Here is a 16,930-nt window from a genome sequence, read left to right on the forward strand (position 1 = left end):
AAACCAAAGTGTGCCAAGAAAATAACCCCTCCGCCACTACACCATCACCATCCACTTGGACTCTTGAAACAAAGCATGGTGGGCCCATGCTTTCTTGTCGTTTACCCCAGATTCTGACCATACCATTTGAATGTTGCAGCAGAACTTGAGACTCATCAGACCAAACAGAGCAGGTCATCTACTAATCAGAAGGCTAGTGGTTCGATCCCTGGTCTGCATGTCAAATATCCCTGGGCAAGATACTATCCCCAAGTTGCTCACTGATCCATCCGTGAGAGCAGGAATGTGTGTAAATGTTAGATAGAACGCATTTATATGGAAAAACCATAGAAAAAAGTGCCTGTGTAGATGGGTGAATTAAGCAAGTTGTATAAAGCACTATTTAAGAACCAGTTCATTTACAACATTTTTTTAAATCTTCCAATTTTGTTGAGTGCATGTGAATTGTAGCCTTGGTTTCCTGTTCTTAGCTGTCAGGAGTGGCATCTTTAGTACATGGTCTTTAGCACACCTTGATTGCAGTGAGTGGTTATTTGACTTACTGTTGGCTTCCCGTCAGCTCATAGCAGTCACACCATTCAGACCTTTGGCGTCAGCAAGGCATTTTCTCCCAAAGAACTGCCGCTCACTGGATATTTTCCCTTTTTCTTTGTAAACCCTAGAGGCGGTTGAGGGGGAATATCCCAGGAGGTAAGCAGTTTCTGAAATACTCAGACCAGCCCATCTGGCACCAACAACCGTGCTACATTCAAAGTCACTTAAATCATCGTTCTTCCCCATTTTGATGCTCCGTTTCAGCTTCAGCAGGGCATCTTAACCATGTCTACACACTATATAAAAAACCTTTGGTCAGGCAAATGTAAACTGACATATACTAAAAGTAGACACTTATTGGTTGTGCCAAAGGGAGAGGCCCCATGAGAAGAGGCATGACACTGAAAATTACGGTGTAACTGAAAGTTTTATGAATTTAAACGTGGTGTTGTAATATGAACTCAGCAGAGGTGATGACTTGCCTGAGAAAACTGCACATCTATTAAGATCCGAGCATTTCCATGAAAATTCAAGCTGAGGCATGACACTGACTACTTTCTTTCACTGCTTGCTTTGTTGCTCATTGACTGAATGGAAAAAATCTGAGAAGACAACTGGAATCAAATGCACGAGACACACCCAAGTGCTTTGTATTTGAAAAACCATTTCATCAAAATCAGTGAGTTAAGTTGCATACTCGGGGCTTTTTGATATTCATAATATACAGTCTGACGCTATCTCTCTCTAAATGGAGAACAGAAACGATAAAGTGGGATGGCAGAATGATGTGTAGCTGGGAAGAGGAAAAGAAGATAAACCAGTAGAGAAAGTTAACTTGATATCATGACATGTTTCCTGAGGGCCTAAATGAGCCATTTTCAGTCCTGATATTAAGAAAGTACTGCTAACAACATGAGAACTTCATTTCATACCTGCTTAGACTAAACCTCCTTTTTCATTCAGTCAACATGATTCTCCTGTTTTCCCAGTGACCACATGATGCCAAGAAATTAATGGCTTCAATACACCCACATTCCACACAAGCTACAACAAAGCAGATGGAAAAGCACAACACACATGCATGACATGACCTAAAAAGGATGCTGGCCGAGAGGGTTTTTGGACAGATGTGAGACAAAATGTTTGAAATTTTTTAATGTTTTTACTTTGTGTTGATATATTACATTTTGTGAAAATTTGTCCCTTTTCATCCTAAAACATATAATTTTTCTCATATATCACTGTTGCCTGCTTTTCATTTTTTGTTTTGTAAAAATGGTTACATGTAAATAAACCTGACTTTAATATTGTTCTGCTGAAATGCTTGAAGCGGTCAGTGAAAAGAGCGCTGTAATGAAAATTTGGAGGAAAAATATAACTGAAGGGCAGAGAATGGGGGCAAAAGGAGAAAACTTAATCATGTTTGTTCCACCAAAACTGTTAACAAGATTAACAGAAAAACAGACACATTTCATTCATTGAATTTGAGATTTAAAAACTTGCATTTGGACAGAACCATCGGTGGTATATTTCTTTTACTTTTCTTTTTTTTTTTTTTTTTTGCAATTATGCAAAAAAAACATGCATGACAAAAAATGATCTTAATGTATCGTCAATTATACATTCATTTGCCTCTTTTGGCAAAAAAACAAAAACAAATTATAATAATTCTTCAAATTGTGAACATATCTTTGAAAGCTTGTGAGGTAGACTGTTAAATGCACATTTAAAATATGAAACAAATTCAGACATTTGCAAATTCGGTCTATTTAAACAGAGACGGGCTGCATTAAAAAAGGACGACGAACGAGTCTGAAAATCCTTAGTTAATAGAAAAATCACAATTGAAATCTCACAATTAACAATGATCTCTGCCACAGCACCCTTTAAAAAAAAATCAGTGCATCACAGTGGGTTGATTATTTTGTTTAGTTATCCGCTACACTTTTGTCAGTTAATCATCGTAAAAATAAACATGTCTAAAAGTGGTCCCATATTTAAAATAGTGGAGAGACAAATTAAAAAATAATAAAGCAACATAATCAAATTAAAATCTTAAAATAAGTGGTTAAAGTGAGTGCATTAACAGCGTTGGGTGTCTGGGAAAGGTCAGCACAAAAGTCGCGCAGCTGAGAGAATGACTGCAACAATGGAGAAGGCTGGCCGTAATCCAGCTGACCCGCTGGGTGACATACAGTGCTCCCTGTACTCCCCGATACAGGCTGCATATGCCATTACATGGGGGATGTAGTTTTGTTCGTGGACCCCATGTAGGAGGTGAGCCAAGGGACCTTTCGCAAACACAGCCACATCCTCTCCTCCATGAGTCTCCGCGTTCAGCGGTACGGCTGCCTGGGCCTGGTAGTTGTTTCCCTCTGAAAGGAAGAGCCAAAGACAAAAGATGCAGGCAGTCATTATTATTTTTAACTCGCAAGGGGATGATAGGGACTAACTCCCAGTGATATCCCTCCATGTTTCAGTGTCCTGCAAGGACACCAAGAAGCTCAGGTTCTCTGAGCATATGCTTAATGTCTAAGTGTTAACAAACCTGAAACCCTAGTTAAACACCCCTATTTTGGTTACCAGGAAAAAGCACACCACACACGCTCCAAGTACACCCACCCTGCTCAGTGCCTCACACCGTGGGTGATTCTACAGTGGAATAAAGTCTAGCCATCCTCCAGTAGACTAGTTCCACAAGCACAGAGGTAAGCCCAACTATATCTAGCCAACTATATCTTGGGGTCTCTTCATCACCAGGTAGAACTGCAAGTCAGTTTAAGCAGCCGGGTATTGAACCACCACGGTCTCTGCCTTTGACCACTGCCCAAATAACAAGCGCTATCTTATCATTATTCTGAAGCAATGTGAATAAAACGTTTTTACTTACTATAGTCAACAGCAGAGACGTTCTCCCTCGCGCCATTGATAACTTTGTAACCTGGTCCGTTTCCATACAAAATCGAGGTGAAGGGCTTCTGATCAACATCACTCAGCATGGGAGCCAGACCTGTGGAAGAACCAGACGTAATGTAAAGAACTGCAAGTTCTCCACTTCAGCTGTACAGTATCTAACATATGCTTGTCATTACATACCAAATATTGTATTTCCTCTGGGTGTGTAGCCTCCAAAGCTGAATACGTGAGAATGGTCAGCAGTAACTATGGTCAGCGTTTCATGGTCGCTGGTCAAAAGACCTGCCCGGCCAATAGCCCGGTCCATTTCCACAGCTTCATGAAGAGCCTGCTTGGCCTTGCCTTCATGGTGTCCGTGGTCAATACGTCCTCCTGGTGTAAATATTTACAGTTAGGCTAACATGACCTCAGAGTGGTTTGTATAACATGTAATTGAGCCAGATTTGTTTGTCCCAAAAAATGCCAATGCAGCTGCTTTAGGAATGACAAAGGGCATCTTGGGAGAGACTTTGAAGCCCTGCTTATTTTCTCTGTTTTGTAAACTTGGCCTGTTGCTCCATAAAGTTGAAAAAACTGGCTAAAAATGTCAAATCGCTCCCCAGTATTGCTATCTCTATAAAGATGTGGAGGAAGCCATTTCAGATGGTCTGGTATCTAACAAAAACCTCTCCTAATGCAAGCTAACCAGAGGTGACGAAAGTATACACATTCTTCACTTAAGTAGTGCAAATACTTGTGTTAAAAATACTCAGTTTAAGTACTGATTCAGAAGGCCCTGAGTAAATGTGGTTATCCCAGCTGGACATTTGTCAAAGCTGGGAAGGATCCTAAGAAAGCTCCAGCTGATCCAGGAGAGAAAGACAACTTCTGCCTAAGCGAAAACCCGTAGTGATCCCGTACGTGTCAGGAGTACCGGAAGAGTTGAGTTGCATTTTTTCTAAACACTGCTTTTCTGTGGCTTTTAAACCCCCCAAAAAATACTGCGCTGAAAATCGGTCCACCCCAAGGATCAGGTCCCCAGACACAAACAGAGTAATGTATTGTACGCTGGTAAGTGCCAGGAGGATTGCCCAGATTTATACATCAGGGAAACCAAACAACCTCTGGCGAAGCGGATGATGTAACACAGAAGAGCCAACTCGTCAGGTCAGGACTCCGCAGTCTATTCACACCTACGGGCCAGTGGACACTCTTTGAGTGATGAGGATGTACACATCCTGGACAGGGAGGAACGCTGGTTTGAGGGCGGAGTCAAGGAGGCCATTTACATGAAAAGGGAAAGACCATCTCTGAATCGAGGACAGGACCTAAGGGTACATCTTTCACCATCTTACATTGCTGTGATTGCAGCCATTCCCCAACTCTCTGTGAATGGTACTCATGGCCATTGATCAGTGGTTATTGATCAATGGTCATGACAATTTGCATATTAATGATCAAGGAACTGACCTCACAGCCCATTGTTCATTCAGTGGGCTAGGTTCAGCCATTGTGCAAATGTGCTGTTTATAAGGTTGGGGAAACCTGCAGTCAGCTGAGACTGAAGCAGTCACTTGGATGAGTGACAAAACATTTCTCCCACTGAAAACACTACGTCCAGATGAACAGACTCAACTTTTTGGGATTCAGAAGGCTCAATAAACACTCTACTTAAAGAAAATTCTTATATAAATGCTCCCTTTTAACTATAAAAGGGAGTGCTTTAAACTATAAAAGCACTCCCTTTTATAGTTAAAAGGGAGTGAATGGGAGGTCTTAGCTACGTACAGAAGTCTGCTAAGTCTTGGTGAAATCAGCACAAGAACAAAAAAAATAACAACTGTGTAATTGTACCATAACAGAGGCTTCAAACTCACCCTCTACAAGCAGGTAAAATCCACTGGGGTTCTTTTTTAGGATCTTGATAGCCACATCCACCATCTCTGTCAGTGAAGGATCACTCTCAGTGTCCCTCTCCAAGTCATATATCATATCCCCAGGTTCAAAGAGACCTGGAATACCAGAGGGCACAGCTCAATGTGTAACAAGGTATTACACACAGAAATTAAGCCTGCAGTAAAAGCAAACGCATATGGCTCTTTATTAAAACTTCAATGAAACTGTCATAATGAGACTGAGACTCACCCAGTAAGTAATCCACATTGTTGGGGTTTAGGGATAAGAGCTGCGTCTTGTTCCATACATAATGGTTTTTCTGCAACAAAAAAAAGAAAAAAGGTACAGAACAGTTTTGGTGGTACAAATGGAGTCACTTTGAATTTCAGAATATGAAAATGCAATTAGGTAGATAAAGAGGAAATGAGGAAACAAGAAGAGCAAAGAGAAACAAAAGAGGAAAAATTACTTTGTCCTTCATTCTGTCAACCCACTCCTGCACCAGGTTTCTTCCATCTTTCCGTGTGCCACTGTGCTTCAAAATATTAGGATACTCTACATCCGACATGTTTTTGGGAAACATATACTTCCTTCCTCCACCCATAATCACCTGATTTAAAAAAAAAACATAGATAATCGTAATCACAGTTTTTTTGGGGACCAAATAAAAACATGTCCTGTGTAAGAAACCATCATATCAAACATTTACTGTTGGCTCGTAAACACAGTGCTAATGTTCAACCATGCCATCAATTTGTAACTTCCTTTGCCTGACCAGAACTTCAAATTAAGCAGCAAACAGGGGAGGAAGCACATTTCTAGCTCATTGCTAACATCCATGCAAATCTGAATCTTCAAAACACAGAACTTTATTTAACCAGGAAGGGAAATGTGCGAGATTAAGAATGTCTTTTGCAAGCATGTCAAGCACTAGTACGAGATTAGGCTAAACAAGTTCCAAAAGTTTTAAATATCTTCGTGTAGATGTGTACATTTGTGTACTTGCTCATTGACAAACAGTGTATTTCCCGCAATAACAAAAGTATTTCGCCACTTAGTATTTTGCTTTTCACATGAGGTAGCGCATGAAAGTGCAACTGACAGTCTGCAGCTGTAGCACATGTTTCCATTTTATCCGGGAATGTCACAAAAGACGCTTAGTTTTTATTCGTGCAGATCGTATAAATATTGCAAAACTTTGACAGAGACAAAGTTTTGCAACAAACAGAGAGAAGCGACTCAACCACCATCGTGTTACCTCACTGGCACGTCATAGGCATTTCTTCAAATAATAAGTGTTATTTCTATCAGTTTTAGGCTCAGTTCCTTCATTTGGTGTGCATGTCATTTGTGTTGCAGCTCTTTGGTCACAGTAAATACAGATAAAGAATATTTTTGAAATATCATAGAACAGTGCAAACATCAGTGATATTAGAGGATCAATGATGTCTGCACTAGTTTATGGCAATCAAATCAAAAGTTTTTAAGGATATTCAGCTATAAGCAATAAATGTGACCTTCACTAGACTTAGTTATCTCTGGACAGTGAATGTCTGTAATATGTTTCATGACAATCATTCAGTTGTTAGAAAAAATGAATTTCAGAGTGGAATGAAGTGATAAACCAACAAACCACAGTCTGGATACTGGAGCTGCTAATAACGTCCACAGATAGTCGATCAATTAATCTTCAGGTTTAATCTGAATCTCTACTTTTCACTTACATCAATGTTGGGAATGTTTTCAAACAGTTGTCTGGCGATATCCTTGCAGCCAGCTTGCAGTGCTTCTACTGGCATCTCATTGTCAGAGTACCAGTCTCTGTCCACACAGTGTGCGTACGCAGCACTAGGAGTCGCATGGTTGACACGTGTTGTTGTCACTATGCCCACTGACTTTCCTGTAAACAAACATGGATATTGAGAAACCCCTCAGATATGTAAATAACCTTTTAAGGATACGTTTCCATCTATGTGTTCAGTGAGTTCTTTCAATGCAGCAGTGGAATAAATTCATGGGTCAGTTGTTTTGTATCTGCATTGGTAAAAATTGGATGCCACTGTATGGGGAGCGGGGAAATCAGTGGTAAACAAATTGCACAATTTACACCTTAATTATTAATTATGGTATAAAAAGTCATGGAGATCTACTGGAAACAGGGTGTCAAATACTGCCTGTCATGTTCCCAGAGGAATGATTGGCTCTCTTATTGTCTGTGACCTGTGAACCATCCATAAACCAGTAAAGTATAGGTGATTAAAGTAAAACACAGAAATCAATGTCAATACAGAACAAGTATATATTGTAATGCAAACAAAGGTAATAATATTAAGGCAAAACATTTGCAGCCTGATGAACAGCAACTGCATCCAAGCCATTTAAAATCACCTTAACTTCATTAAATTAGACCAGCTTATAAAGTTTTAGCTGATTCTGCGACTATTGTTCACAGACAGAAATAATGAACCCTGAGACCTACAGGACAGTAACTTCCCACACTTCGCTGATGAACATTAGTCAGTAAGTAAAATGGGATTAAGTCAAGAACAGCATTATAAATAAGACTTTACTAGTGGCTGAGTCTATGACATGACCAAGCAGACCAGCCAACCTAAGCATACACCATAGACTGAGTAAGAGCTTTAAACTTATCCCCACCATACTGTAGCACTCATTCACACCACACATTTGGCTCCTCTTCCGTGGTGCATTTTTTTGTTTGTTTGCTAGTGTGAGTGTTGAGTGTTTGAAGTGCAAAAGTTAATACTCATATAAACTCTGAGCTTTGTTGTTAGGATACCTGGTGAAGGTAGTCACTGATGAGACTTTAGACATGCTTCTCTAGGCTGATCAATATTTATCTTATTAAGCAGGTGAAACCACTTAAGGGAGGAGAAAAAACTGCATATTTACTTTCTAGTCCACAGACATGCATGTTAGGTTAATTGGTGATTCTACGCTGGCTGTGGATATCAGAATCAATGTTTGCCTGTGTCTTTATGTTAGCCTTGTGGTGCTCCATGGTTTTCAATCATCCCCCAAAAAATACACATGCGAGCCTAACACAATCCCCACTGACCCTTGTGCTTAACACGGCTGGATGAACTTAGTAACAAGATCTGCATTTTTGAAAAGTTTGTTGTCACTCTACCTGCGTCCTTTGCCCATTTAAGGATCGAGGTGACCTCATTGCCCTGTGTGGTGTTACACTGGGAGCGGACAGCGGCTGCACTCACACCCAGTGTGCCCTCATTGGCCTTAACCCCACATAGGTAAGCTGTGGCTGTGCCAGCACTGTCTGGCACCTGTGCATTGGTGTTGTAGGTCTGCAGGGACACAGTGCAGGAGAGTTTGTGTTAATATGATCTGACTTGTTTAAACTTGAGCATTAACTATGAGCACTGACAGCTCTATTAAAAAAAAAACAAATAAAAGTAAACCAGAGTGTCTACAATTCTAATGAGCTTGAAGGTGTCTTGTCTTGGGCTGCTGTCTTGTAATTTTTTTAAGGAATCTTCAGGAATAGCTCTCCAGGCTTCTTGACGGACATTTAAAGCTCTTCTTTTGATGTTGACTTTTTTTTCTCCGTTCCCCGTTAAGATGATCCCACACTGATTCAATAATGTTGAGGTCCGGGCTCTGAGGTAGCCAATCCATGACTGATAATGTTCCACTGTTATGGTTTTACTGCACTGTCAGTATTAATGGTATCATTGTCATGCTAAAAAATAGTGTTGCACGGTGCATCAAAATCTGATTGTACTTTTCTGCTCTCACAATTCTTTCAATTTTAGCAAGATCCCCAAGCTGTAATGCAGCCCAGAACCACGACAGAGCCTCCACCAAACTTTACAAGTAGCTGTAGACACTCACTATTGCACCCCTCTCTGTAAATACTGAAGACTATTTGAACCAAAAGTGTCAAATTTGATTCTTCACGCCATCAGACCTGCTGCCACTGATTATCAGTCCAGCTCTTCTGTAATCTGGTATACCTTAGCCTTTTCCCCCCAGCCTTTTCCCTCCTTAAGAATGGCTTCTTGACAGCTACATCCCGTTGAGATAATTTATAGCTTCAGTGAACAGTACAGACGGAAAGGCCCACTGCATCTGTCAGGATATGTGTCAAGTCTATGCTGGATTTTTGTTCCATTTCTTAAGAACAAGACTTTTTAATCACACATCCTGTTCATTTGCTATAAATATTGTTTTAGGTCTCCCACTCTCCTTCACTTCAGATTCCTCAAATTTCTTGCAGTTAACAGCTCTTTGGTAATCATCTTGTTGTTCTTTGGTATTTTTCATAGATTCAACTATAGAAATGTGAACAAATCATGTGTTTTTGTGATAGCCTGCCAGTACTAAAATGTTTAAAGATACCATTTTAAATTGTTTTTCGTTAAATAGTCATTTGTAGGCACATTTCTTGAGCTAGATGCCGTTTTTTCTGCCATGGTCAAGTGCAAGGACTGGACTGTAAATATGTGGAAAAGTAGCCAAAGGAAAAACATCTTTCTTGAGAAAGCCAGGAGAAAGATCTCTAATGACCACTTTAAAAATGACAAGAAATCTTGGCTCACAGGAAAGAAAACATATAGTAATTGTGGTGTGGTTCTCAAGACTTTTACACTTTTAACCCTCAAGCAACCAAACTATTTTAGCTACTTTATTGGGGTGACAAATGATTCTATTGGTTATATTTTAATGTAATTTTGAAGGCTTCTCATTATATTCATCACATCAATACTCTTTCTTTATCTGTGAAAAAGATTCTAAAAAGATAAATAATTATGGTTTCCAATGTAATGGAAAATGAAAAATATCAAAGACAATATTGTCAAAACATTATGTAAAATATAAAGTAGGAAATAACTTGGTAATTAAAATGATCATAACGGCTCATTAAATGTTATTCAGGGTCATAAATGACCCTTCATGGACACTTGAAGTTTAGAGAATGTTACTGTAAGAAAAATATTTTTTTAAGAATCAATGCAGTCATTGCCATTTCTTTCTTATCTGATTTTTTTCAAGCATGCATTTCACAAACACAGAGCACTAGAAGAGCAACTTTTATCATGTTAGCATAATAAAGGTATTTTTGAATTGAATACTAAAAGAAATACATCCTTTTACATTTTCTAGAATCTAAAATGAATAGTTTAGTGAATTGTTGTTGATGAGTCAATGAGATATAAATAATCAACCTATTTTTGTATTTTTTTTTTTTATCTATAACTTACACACATCCAGTATGATAAACACTAAACAGCCTTGTTTCCGGTCACAGGCCTTTTCTGGAAGCCATTAATAGCCAAAGCACGATCAATACATTGTGTCATAGTGCACTTTAGTCAGACCTTGGATAAAGATACAAAAGGGAACTTGTCCATTTCCAACTGCGTCTCTTCTCCGCTCTGTCCATTCAGCTGACCCTTCAGTATGCGAGCAGCTGTCACCGTGGGAATACCCATCCCTAAACCGCAAAAAGCACCGAGTTTTATGACAGATTTTGACACAGCAGGGACAGAAAGGAAAACCCTGTGAAAATCAAAGATTAAAGAGTTCATTGTACTTCATTTGCTGCACATGGACATTTTTTTGTTGAAGTTGACATCCTAGAACAAAATGACTGCTGATAGGCAAAACATTTCTTCTGGATTCATATTACTTCAAAAGCAGATACCAAAAGAAAAAGAAGGTAAAAGAAAACAACTACACTTGCAGCAGATACTTTTTAGGTCACAGAGATGAAGGAGTCTTTTGTAGTTACAATAGAGAGAAATAATAATGTGCCCTACATACTCAATATATGTGCTATGGTCCAGCGTAGCTTTGTGCAAATAGACACTAAACACCTTTCCAGACACATTTCTTTATGCATTCACATCAAATCGAGAGAGTTGCGCAGTGGCACCATGTACTTAAACATGCTCAGCACTGCAGTGCCTTTTGAGACACTAATTTCAGCACAGTCCAGTACATGCAAGTCTTAATATTCCCCTGGGAATAGTAAGCACAAAGCAAGCTGTTGGGTGCATACTAAGTTTTAACACATTAACAAGTTTTTTATACTGTTTCACATACTAAATAGCATGCCAGTGTTGAATTCCATGAATAACTCCTAATGCATTTTTGATGAATCTTTTACATTTTCAGTTAGAAAACTGAACTCAAAACACTTAATTGAGCATTTCAAACACTCCAACATACGAGACCATTGTCATAAAACTCACATTTATAGTTTTGTACATAGAGAGCAAAACTAATTATTATGCTTTAGCCTTAGGTCTGGTTCTATTAGTCAGATTCATGTCGAAGGTTGCCCTGCATGTAGCTTAGCTTAGAGGTCCACAGAGGAAACAGCTGACTTTGGTGCTGAGTGTTGTTACTTAACAGAATCCTGTAATATTCCTGGTAAAGAGTAATCATTAATCTCAATTCTTGGGAAACATTAAATAGTTAAACAATTGCACACACTTTTTTTTTTCATTTTATTAATTTTTCTGTTATTCTATAAAACGGCAAACATAACTGTGAATGCAGCCGCATGCAAGAATGTCATGGTGTGCGCATAGAGCAAACAGAGAGGCTGAAAGCAGATGCCTCCATGGAGGATAAAAGTTTTTGTTCAACCAGCGAGGAATCCAGCACAAACAGAACCCCAGTGATCCAGTGGCAGCACGCTTGCTTTGTTTGCTCCCATTCATTCACCTCACTCATTGGAAAAAATTTTAAAAATCTCAGTCATCTTCTACTGATCAACTGAATCCTCTGTAATATCGTTCAAGTCTAATTACAACATGGAATTACTTTTACCCTATCAAAGTGTCAAGGCTTTGCGCTGACCACAAGTCTTTGGTGATGAGCCTATTGAAGAGCTAATGCTTTGGTAGCCGCTGTTGCATTTCACCTTTCATCTGCAGGCACTGATGTAACTTTATTAACATCTTGCCACAAATCTGTAATGACGTGTCGCTTACCATCTCCAAGGAAGAGGATGAGATTCTTTGCTTTGTTTTTATTGAGCTCTTGCAGCGTCAAAGCATTCTTCAAAGTTCGCTGAGCCCAAGTGTTCCAAAACTTTGGATCTTTCTCTTGCTCTGTGTATTGCAATAAACAAATCAGGTTATATTTGGATAGTCCTAGGAATCACCAGATGCAGGTCTGCTGAGATTTTGCATTGACACTGTACAAAATGCCAAAGGTGCATTGGTTCCAGCTTCTCCAGCTTAAATATTTGGAGATTTCTTTATTCTTTCAAGGTAGTCAACCAAATATCTTTATCTACTTATCAATTCATTATTTAAAACAATAATCATCGGATTTAAGATGAAAACACTTTCAAGCAATATTAAAGCCAGAAAATTACTTGTTTTATGTGGCAACGCTAAACCAAACACAGCTTGATATAAAAGCTTCTTTTTAGGATTTTCAACCTTCCTAGTGTGTGTTGGACACCTACTGTCAAACTATAAACCATTAGACTGTTTCTGTTGTTCTATTTGTTGGGTTTTTTAGCAGCTGACTACAAACACAGTGACTTACCCGGGAATTGTGGGTTCCCCAAGCTCCCCAAAATCAGACAAAAGCAAATGATTAGCAGGGCTGTCATCTTCCTGTTGTCGAGTGTGTGCGGGTGACACGTTACTCTAGACAGTCACCACATGCCACTTTGAGAAGCTGGAGAGGCCTGGCCGCAGTCGTCTCACAGCTACAAGAGAACAAGGGCACAAACTAGTAATTTTGCATGCGTCATTTCATCATACACTGACTCTGACATACTGGTTTAATATTTATTTACTCCATGATAATGTGACCAAGTGCAGTTGTTAATTGCAAGCTACACTTGTCTTTCTTCAGTGTTATGTGGAGACTGGAGTTATAGGCAATGAATACAGACATTAAGCAAGAGAAAAAAAATCTCATTTTAATTTTTCAACCGAACCTCAGAATTTGCTTATTTTACTTGATCTTTACAATAAAGACAAGCTGATATGAAGCCAAGTCTTTTCAACATTTGGTCACCCTTCTATAGCAAGAAAGTGTTGAGATAAAAGTCCTTTCTGTCACAGAAGTTTCCCCAAATAAAGAAACAGGCAAAAAGGAGGCTGCGAGGGGGTGGGGGTGACACAAGAGGAATACAACCATCTGTGTTCATTTCATCTTAAATGATATGTCTGCATTATTGATATGACTTGCTCAAAAGTGGAGCTTTCAGTCGCTGAACACTTTGTAGGCAAAACAAAAGAAGAGCTTGGAGAAGTTAAGCTTCAGGCCTCGCTGTGAATGTAAGTAGTCACAACAGGGGCCCTTATGGGTCCTGGCCAGTCAGGCTTTCAACTATAATTATACACACCCTCTTCTTTCTTCTCTGCGCTTATAGGCAAGGTCATTTTAATGGGATTGCACTCAATGGCACTGAGAGGTTTAAGAGCCATGACAAAGCCGATTAACACCAAATGATTGACTGCACATGTCCACCCTTGAATGAAAACCTCAACATTAATATTTCTTGACAGAAAAATCTTTACCTGAGGCTAATTACTTCAGTTACAATTATTTCATCACCTCCAAAAACAAGCTTAAAATTGAATCTGTCCCAGGCTCCGAATAAGAAGTAAGTCTGAACATACCAGGTTAACTAAAAAGAAATGTCAACACCAACCGGGCAAGAAATCATGGATATAATAATGTAGCATTTCCCAGATGCTGCAGGTCAGTGGTCATTAACAGCCTCAAAATCTGCCAGGTCCACCCAGTGGCACTGAACCAGCCAGTCTGCAGGTAAAGTAGCAGAGCAGTGCCATAACTGCCACCAGCAGGATTCCTGTCAGCGCAGTGGTCAGTATCGCATTGGCTTCCGTTTCAGTCATGGTGTCACCAGACATTCAGATGCTCCAGTGTGTCCGGACCGGTGTCAGCTAGAGCGAGGTGTCCCAGCACCAAACAGCTTCGCTCCTCTCAGCCTTCCCAAGCTCCTATTGAAGCTTGAGGCAGGTCACGGGGGCACTTAAATGTGTAATTCCAGCAGGCAGCAGCACCAAAGCATGGATTAGGTTTTTAATTCTGCTCAGAGTGGAACGGCTGACAGATAGAAGCTATTACCTTCAAAATATTACATCAAAATAAGGGGATCGATGTGGTGGCAGGTTTTCAGACAGCAGAGATTGTGCTGTCTTCTCTGTTTCTGTCAATTTTAAAAATACAACTTGTTTTGCGTCTGACACCAAGCTGCCTCATGCAACCTCTTCTATGCACACAGAATCACTAACACGTCCGCTACACTACACACAAATGTGGTGGAAAGCATTTGATTGCAATCTCTATACTTGAAATACTCAGACATCCACAACATGAACTTTTACAATATGTAACTTTCGGGGCTTTAAGGATTTTGCTACATCAAATCTTTTATTCATAAATGAAGTACCTAATCTCAGTGAAAATGATAGAATACGGAGCCAGTGTCTCTGCAACAGATGACCAAAAACATTTTTATAATCCAGCGCAAATCATTTTACACGGCTTTACAGCAAGCATTAACTGGCAGCAATGCCACAGCAGATGGAGAGAGGGAAAACACGATTAAATAAAGGAGGGGGAAACGAGCAGAACACCCACATTGCTGCTTGTACTCCGACAACGTGGTTTCTCCCAAAGCAACCTGTTATGTGTAGAAAACACGACCAAAAAACCCCCAAAAAGTTCATTGCAGTTTTACTTACTGCAGTTGGATTCCGTGGGCAAAAATGACATCAAAATATGCTTGCAGTCCACTCAGTCCTCCCTCTTGAAGCGCGTGTCCTGGTCGCTGCTTCCACGGTGCTTATCTGAGGGCCACACTTGTTCGATTGAGGCTCCAGGATCTGAGAATAGCGGTCTGTATCCCACGAAGGGGGGAGAAAAAAAACCCCTTAGAAATAACGATGCCCTGCTGCTGCCATGGGAGTTAATGGACCGAGAGCTCCGCCTGCCGGGCAACCCTGGAGTTGCTTCGAGAACAGAACACAGTGACACCATTACAGTGTTCAATATTCATACTTCTGCAGCAATCAGGGGCGTTTCCAGGGAGACAAACAACAAAGCAGTCCACAGGAAATCTGAAAATTTAATCATAAATAAATTGAATATCGATAACTTTCGTAAAAAAAGACAATGGGCACAATTTTCAGGCTGTGTGCAGTACTAATACAGTTCCATCATGTGAAAAGTGGTACTGAAAAAGAGCCCATGGCTTTCCTAATACAGATACATCTATACGATGTGTTAATACATATCATAATATGTTTAAATGTAATCTCAAGTACTCAAACTTGAGAACAGCCTTTGTCAGAATTACTGATTCACTCCTGTGTTTATCACTTTAGTGTTGCATGCTGTTAATCTTATATTACATATTTATATTTATTTTGAAACTTGGTAAATAATACATGGTATGGAGTTCAAATTACAACACTCGATACCAAAATATATGTGTATTTAAATATTAAAAAGGGATTTTAGTAAAGTACAGATTTCATCACTGAGCCATACACTCATCCAGCGGTTCTGGGCAATTATTTTAAGTCTAGAGTGACCACATCCCTAAAGAAGTACATGTGGGACAAAGAGTGTGTTTGTGTGGGACACTGTGGGTTACATATGCTGAGATGTGGTCTTAATTTTTTAAGAAACATGTACAAACTGTGTACAAGTATGACAGCTCTTATAAACTCCGTTATTTTGGCTGCTTTTCTGTTTGGTAATATTTTGGTTTAAGCAGTTACGCATCTGTATATGAGCACATTTCTTTTTGAGTCTTGTTTCTTTTTTGGGCTCTTGTGTGTGCCACTTCACCCGCCACTTCATGTAATTATTATTCTTAAAAATTGAGGTTTTATAGCAATATCATCATAATAAAGGCACATAATTATTTTTATTATATTGTATATGCACTTCCTTTTGTTTAATTATATTCCAAAGAACTCTCCATATGTGAGACTTCATGGAGACTTTCTCTGTTGAACATAGGGACGAGTGATGAGGTGCAAATGCTGTGGAGACCCACATAAAGTGGAATACCTGCTCAGGGAGTATCACTCACACTTATCATTTATGACATGAATGCCACAAAGCTTAAAAACAAACAAACAACAAATAGAAAACCATTCAATTTAGAGTCACAAATTAACCTAACCCCACTAACTGCCTGTCTTTGGACTGTGGGAGGAAGCCAAAGTACCTGAAGAGAGCCCACACAGAGAGAATATGGAAACTCCACACAGATGATGTCTAACGCAGAAACTTTCTTTTGCTGTTTAAAGTCGTTGGTGTACTGCAGTTTCAGCTTGTGTGGTTTTATTTTGGATGTATGCTTCTTGCTATTTACTGCGACCTCCTTTGGGTGTCGCTGTTAGACCTGCTTTCTCAATCATCATATGCAGTTACATTCTTTATACAAATTTGTGGTTTGTATCTGGTCTGTCAGGCTAAAAAAATAAATAAAATAAAACAAAAGATAAAAATCCATAGAGCCTAATGTAGTTCATACCCTTTCCTATCTTAAATAGCATTTGTTTGGGGGGTGCTTGGTGTATTTTTAGAGTATTTTTTCAGTTTGTCA

General features: G+C 39.4%; 1 protein-coding gene across 3 annotated transcripts; it reads right to left on the bottom strand.

Annotated features, from left to right (window-relative positions):
* Positions 1-1,674: 1,674 nt before the first annotated feature.
* Positions 1,675-15,211, bottom strand: alpl (alkaline phosphatase, biomineralization associated). Of its 3 annotated transcripts, none has more exons than XM_005917870.3 (12): positions 15,054-15,211; positions 12,874-13,039; positions 12,309-12,428; positions 10,686-10,801; positions 8,477-8,651; positions 7,050-7,225; positions 5,795-5,935; positions 5,575-5,644; positions 5,307-5,441; positions 3,631-3,822; positions 3,425-3,544; positions 1,675-2,909 (listed from the first exon to the last, which is right to left on the bottom strand). In XM_005917870.3, the coding sequence occupies exons 2-12, from the start codon at positions 12,938-12,940 to the stop codon at positions 2,644-2,646; spliced, it is 1,578 nt and encodes a 525-aa protein (XP_005917932.1). In that variant the 5' UTR covers positions 12,941-13,039; positions 15,054-15,211; the 3' UTR covers positions 1,675-2,643. The 3 variants fall into 3 exon arrangements, with proteins under 3 accessions (XP_005917932.1, XP_005917933.1, XP_005917934.1); XM_005917871.2 differs by lacking the exon at positions 15,054-15,211 and adding an exon at positions 13,994-14,316; XM_005917872.3 differs by lacking the exon at positions 5,795-5,935.
* Positions 15,212-16,930: the final 1,719 nt, after the last annotated feature.

Source organism: Haplochromis burtoni, unplaced genomic scaffold, assembly GCF_018398535.1.
Source record: "Haplochromis burtoni strain Fernald_Lab_line unplaced genomic scaffold, NCSU_Asbu1 Contig_26, whole genome shotgun sequence".
NCBI classification, from domain to species: Eukaryota; Metazoa; Chordata; class Actinopteri; order Cichliformes; family Cichlidae; genus Haplochromis; species Haplochromis burtoni.

Bases quoted from the DNA above. Each gene is read 5' to 3' on its own strand.
- alpl (XM_005917870.3), bottom strand. From the start codon at position 12,940: ATGACAGCCCTGCTAATCATTTGCTTTTGTCTGATTTTGGGGAGCTTG. The intron at 10,802-12,308 runs GTAAGCGACACG...TTTGCGGTTTAG, and splicing joins CATCCTCTTCCTTGGAGATG to GGATGGGTATTCCCACGGTG. The intron at 2,910-3,424 runs GTAAGTAAAAAC...TCTTCCTTTCAG, and splicing joins CGTCTCTGCTGTTGACTATA to AGGGAAACAACTACCAGGCC.